Source organism: Gekko japonicus, unplaced genomic scaffold, assembly GCF_001447785.1.
Source record: "Gekko japonicus isolate JY-2015 unplaced genomic scaffold, Gekko_japonicus_V1.1 scaffold1786, whole genome shotgun sequence".
Lineage (NCBI taxonomy): Eukaryota > Metazoa > Chordata > Lepidosauria > Squamata > Gekkonidae > Gekko > Gekko japonicus.
In genome coordinates this window covers 62,369-68,478 of record NW_015163656.1, presented here as the reverse complement: position 1 = coordinate 68,478, position 6,110 = coordinate 62,369, and the positions used below count along the sequence as shown (strand labels likewise).

At 42.9% G+C, this 6,110-nt stretch overlaps 1 protein-coding gene across 1 annotated transcript in view; it reads right to left on the bottom strand.

The window, feature by feature from the left end:
* SPATA18 (spermatogenesis associated 18) overlaps positions 1-5,649 on the bottom strand; it is a 28,920-nt gene extending 23,271 nt beyond the window's left edge. The window contains exons 1-4 of the mRNA XM_015407706.1: positions 5,503-5,649; positions 3,178-3,283; positions 2,942-3,051; positions 186-304 (exon numbers count right to left, since the gene is read on the bottom strand). Of these exons, the coding sequence (XP_015263192.1) occupies positions 186-304; positions 2,942-3,051; positions 3,178-3,283; positions 5,503-5,649 (482 nt within the window). The remainder of the gene's footprint in view (positions 1-185; positions 305-2,941; positions 3,052-3,177; positions 3,284-5,502) is intronic.
* Positions 5,650-6,110: the final 461 nt, after the last annotated feature.

Below are 6,110 nucleotides of genomic sequence, written 5' to 3'. Positions count from 1 at the left end.
ACATGACAAACGTACAACACAATACCCTAACCCAATCATAATCATTTGCGGATTAATTTACAAAGTTTGAAATCTTCTCATGTTATAAATTCTTTTCCCCACCTCAATAAACATAATTGGCCTTTTTCAAAACCCTTTTAGAGGGGGAAAATGGGTTATTGATGGGAAATATTTAATTGTCCTACTCTTGCTGGACAAGGTTGAGCTGTAAATGAGTGTTGTTCAGTTCTCTCTCCAGCTGCTGTATTTCATGATTCCGGGAGTTGGCCAATTCTTTCAGTTGCCTTTCTTTCTCATATGATTCCTACAATGAAGTATAAATACAGAAAGTATACACAGAAGCAGTCTTTTTTTAAAAAAAACAAACACCCTGTCAGTATGTTTTGGAATGCTATAGTAAATGCTGCAGGTATCTTGATTTTAAATGAAGATGTTGCATTTATTCAGAAAGAAAAAAGTACAACCGTCTGGATATTGGGTGGCATGAAGTCGTTCCCTTCTGCTAAATGAGGACTCCTCCAGTGGAAAACTTCCTCCAACAACAAGAATATTACACTCTTGGCAGAAGGGAATCATTGGACCCACATCCATTGCCTTAGTATGCAACAACAGAGGAGAGTATTTCTGCAACACGAGCAGCCTTGTTTGATCAGATCAAGGGCTCAGAGCTTTGTACCAACCTTTCTTGGACAATGACCACATCAAGATTAATGAGACATTCTATCTGCAGTTTATTAATAGGGCGTTCCACTTCCTGCTGTGCTGCCCAGATCCAGTAGTTTAACATTTTAGAGCATCCTTAGATACAAGATACCCACTGGAGACATTTCAGTCTTCCACAAATTTGCATTTGTTATCTCAGTAATATTTTTGGTCACTAATGTATCATATGGCAAAGATTGACCACATGAGGCTACTTACACTGAATCAGATCATTGGTCTACCAAAGTCAGCATTGTCTACTCAAACTGGGAGTGGCTCTCTAGGGTCTCAGGTGGAGGTCTTCCACATCACCTACCACTTAATCCTTTTAACTGGAGATGTCAAGGATCGAACCTTGGACCTTCTGCATGCCAAGAAGATGCTCTGCCACTGAGCCACAAACCCTCCTGTCCAAAGGCCAAGGTTCTACTGTTACATATTTAATACTTCATCCTGAACTTCGCTTACCTCAGCTGAAGAGTCCTAATTTTATTTGCTTTTACTAGTGCAGGAGACAATTCCACACTTCTAATCACTTCTGCTGCACTTCTCTGAATCTATTTTGTACAGACAGGATAAGTAGAATTGCCATAAAACTCATGCTGTAGAGACACCATTGTTTTATAAATGGGCATTATAATCCTGAATGCAGGTGAGGGATCTTTCTCAACAATACACTGGCTTTTCCATAGGCTTGAATTCTTTTGATGCATCGCAGAGGAACATTAAGTCATGCAGTTTCCTACCTATATTCTGCAGTGATATAATCCCTGCCCTCCACCGTGCAAATCATCTGAACACACAGTATGTTTTCTCTCAAACCCATTATCTCAATATACACTGGTAATTTTTCCTGTTAGACTACTCAAAAAAAATACCAAAAAACCAACGTTGTCCAACATAGACACTTTATATAAAGCAGGATATTAATTTCCAGCCATTGCTAGAAAATACATACGTTGGTAGAAAATTATTGGGCAAGAAAAGTAAGATCTTTGCTTTAACACCTGGTTTTAACATTATATTTCCTTTGATCGAGATTTCCAAATGACGTTTACTATGCTTGTTCAGGGTACTGCTACAAATTAAAAGTAGGAATACTATGTCAAAAGGTACATCCTGTTTTCATTGAAGAGGGGAATAAAACACAAAATATAGTTACAAGCAGTGTGTCCCTCTAAGGTGTGCGTGGGAGCGCCTGCTCATTAACACAGGAAGCCCCACTCAGTAGCAATCTGGAGCCACGCAGAGTCTTGTACTGCCTGTTGCCCATTTTAAGATTACAGCAGTTATATTCTGCTCAGGATGTGAACTGCTCCACTCAGTAGGGGGGAAAAATTACAGTGAACATCAGTTACAAGAATGGTGTGTAAGGAGTGTGCAGGAATTTGAACAGGGGTCACTGGGTGTGTGTAGGGGGGAGATATTTGTGAATTTCCTACATTGTGCAGGGGGTTGGACTAGATGACCCTGGAGATCCCTTCCAACTCTATGATTCTATGATCTAAGGAGAATCAAGGCCTAAGAGAAAAAGAATGTTAACATTTCTTAACAATTGTAGATGGTTCCTCATTGACCGATCACTGTCAGAAGATATTCACTAACTACTCTGTTCAAGCCAGTTTGGGGAAGATAACACTCCCAGCTGATGGGGTGCATATCTGAAGGTGTGTAAGACAGTTTTTTGATGTCCTAAACATGTGTCACAAAGTTCTCATGCCCCCCCCCCCTCCATGTCTGACCTGGTCCTGTAGACCGGATGGGCTCTGGGATATTCATGCTCGGAACTTAATCCCCAGGGACGTGCAGGTCCAATTATATGCCTCATGTGCAAACTTCACACTCCCATTCAAGGGAACCAGGAAAAATACAGGGTTGGATCAAGCAGAGTGTTCTAACTTTCTCATTTCTCCTTTCGCAGCTCAAAGTGCATCCCAAAATGCTGTTTTTGGAAGCAGCATTTCAAGGGGTATTTTGGAAAGCAGAAGGAGCAGAAGGCAAGAAAGTTGTGCTCTGTGGGCTGAAATCCTTCCATCTATGGAAACACTCTGCTTGATCCAAGCCATAAAGTACTGTAGTATGACACCCACCTTGACAGGTGGATCACCCTCAGGAGGTTCCAGATCGAATCAGGGGGAGGAAAAGTACAAAAGTTTGTAGTAACACAAGATCTCAAGCGATGCTTCTTAAACTTTGTGATCTGCTAGTTAATAATACGATTAAGAACTGTTCATCGTACCTGGGAGAAACTTGTTTCAAAGGGCCTTTCACGAGCAGGGCTACAAAAACAAGTCCCCAACCATGGCAGGAAACGAGATTTGATTGTTTCCACACCCGCATAATGTCCACCTGTGTCAATGGGTGAAAAAGAAATGAACAAAGCCATATATGGTGAAATGTTTTAAGTGACTGCATACGAGCTCACCATCCCCTATAGCACATATATGCATGTAACCTGCACATATAGAACCTTACCTTCTCGAGCTGTTTGACGGAAGATGGTGAACAGTTGCCCCTGGATCGTGGCACTCAATTCCATAATTTCGCAGCATTGGTTGAGATTCTGATCACATGTATTTATCTGAAATCAGAAATGTTCTGTTTAATCTGTCACCATCATATTGTACCTTTATTGTTCACCTGACGTCGTTTTATCACCTTGGTGTATCACAGTCTCTAGGATAAAGAAGACAGCAACATCTAAGCAATGAGACAAAGGCCCAAAGGCTGAAGAACATAACACTTCACAGCAGATGGTAAGGAGCATTCAAGTTTGCATCAGTAAGAGCTAGGAAACAGACTTTAGTATCATATCAATGGCCCACAAGTCATGAGGGAAATCCTAAAACTGATATATCCAGCACACTGCCATCGTCTTCAGTGGATTTCTTTGAAAACTTCAAAGTTCAAATGCACTTCCATACTACACTACACTACTTATTTAACAGTCTGTACTGTAGCTCTGCAACCTAAGGATTTACTCCAAAAAGAGTTAAGAACAAACCTAGAAGGTTACTAACAGTTACCACTGAAAGTACACAGTTGGGAGTGTCACTCTACCCCCACATCTCTATGGCCCATTCCTTCTTGATTGGCACTGGCAATGAGAACAGTGGCTGTATTCTATTTATTACCAGAATTGCTACTCAGGACTGCACTAGGATTAAGACCTCTTGACTACAACTGGAAAACTTCAACAGTCTCTCCAAACTACAATTCCTAGGGGAGGGGGGATTACTATGAATGCTAAACTAGCCTTAGTTTTTGATAAGTGTATAATGTAGATTTGTCCTTAGCTTTGGAGAACACCTGCAAGGAAACATACAATGGTCAACTAATGCTTCACTCCCACTGTTACTTCTCCTAACAGCAAGTTCAGAGCTACCGGTTTTATCTAACAAAATATTGAACTTCCTACCACTTCTGCCAAAATCAATAATTTGGAAAGTTTGCCCTTCTTTATTAAAGTATTGACACTTGTAGGGGAAAACAGGAAATGGGAGTACTACCTGTCACACAAATACAAAGAAACTGCACCAACAGACCATGGAAGAGAAAACCAGATGGGGCATTTTCGCATACACTAAATAATACACTTTCCACTTTCAAAGTACTCTGCAACTGGATTTTACTTTGTTAAATGGAAAAATCTTGCACACGGTCACTGAAGTGGATTGAAACAACATTATTTAGCATGTGTGAAAGCGTGTACTCTGACTTATACAGAGTATAAATACACTGCATAATACACTGTGTTCCAGTTAAGTCTTTTATCATAATATGTTCACATTTTATTTGTCTTCATGTTTAAAAAAACAATACATGGAAATGTTTAAAATCTGCCACTAAGCACTCATTTTGTATTAAGAAGTCAAGGACTTGCTCAAGCGTAATGTTTTGCCTCCAATGGACTGGATAATTTACCATACATACACCTCAAATTGCTTGGGTAGATCTATGAATCCATGGAACCCCTTGAAAGGAGGGTAGTACCCTGTACCTCTCCTTGAGCCTCTTGAAAGAAGAGTGGAATCACAGCATATGAACTGGAATGAAGGAGTTCTAATGTCAGGAAGGAATCACATTCCACAAATGGAATTTAAGTAAAGTTCCGGAAGTTTCTCAGCCAGGTTCGATTCATTCTGGCAGTTTGGTGCAGTGGTTAAGAGCCAGTTTGGTGTAGTGGTTAAGTGCACGGACTCTAATCTGGGAGAACTGGGTTTGATTCCCCACTCCTCCACTTGCACCTGCTGATGTGACCTTGGGTCAGTCACAAGCTCTGGCACAGCTGTCCTTGAAAAAGAGCAGTTTGTGTCAGAGTTCTCTCAGCCCCACCCACCTCACAGGGTGTCTGTTGTGGGGAGGGGAAAGGGAAGGAGTTTGTAAGCCGCTCTGAGACTCCCAAGTGAAGGGTGGGGTATAAATCCAATCTCTTCTGTTCTTCTTCTCAGTTGGCGCAGGATCGCAGGGGAAAGTCCTCTTCCCTTGAGCACAAGGATCTTTCCACAAAGGTGAAATACAGATCACTGCAGGAGTAAGGACCCTATCAGAGTGGCAGGCTCTTCACTGGCACTGAAGCTCCACCACCAGTAGAACCGAACCCCTCCGACCTTTAGTCTGATATAATCAGAAGAACCAACCACAAAGGGGGGGGGGGAGGCGAAGGGAGACTGGAGCAGTCAATTGCGGCAATTTGTTGCTGTCTCTCCATGTTGTTGTCTTTGGACTATCGTTAGGATCTGTAACTATGGCAACCACAACAGTGTCTGCCCGGCGCTGGAAACCAGCGTCCTTAGTTACTGCTTTCCCGGGAAATCGCGACGGGTCGCTCCTCGACACCATCAGATCTGAGTCCTCTCCCGCCAGAAACGACCGACCCAGCGCGACAGCCTGAATCCACAGCGCTCTAACGGGAGAGCCGAGCAAGGCTTGTCGTCTGCTCGCCATTTAGAAGCTCCCCCCGAGAGCAAAGAGCTTCGTTTGGAAACAACGCCCACGGAAGCACGTGTGTCCCCCCCACCTCCAATTTTAACATGGAGGGGGGAGTAGGGATGCCAGTCTCCGGGTAGGACCCCCCTGTTGGCCCCCCCTCTGGGTCCCCCCCCCCCCCCCCATTACAGCTCATCTCCAGACTACAGAGATCGGTTCCCTTGGACCAGGGCCGGATTTAGTCTTGCTGAGGCCCTAAGCTATGCAAAACCCAGAGGCCCCCTACTGTTTTAAATTACATCAGCTGGTCTCAGAAAAATTTAAAATATATACGCCTTTTTAATATTTGAAATCATGTTTTATATTGTGTTTTTATTCGGGGCCCCAGCAGATTGCGAGGCCCTAAGCTGTAGCTTATTTATCTTATGTGTAAATCCGGCACTGTCTCTACCCAGCCTTGCTGAAGGAGAGCCCCCTGC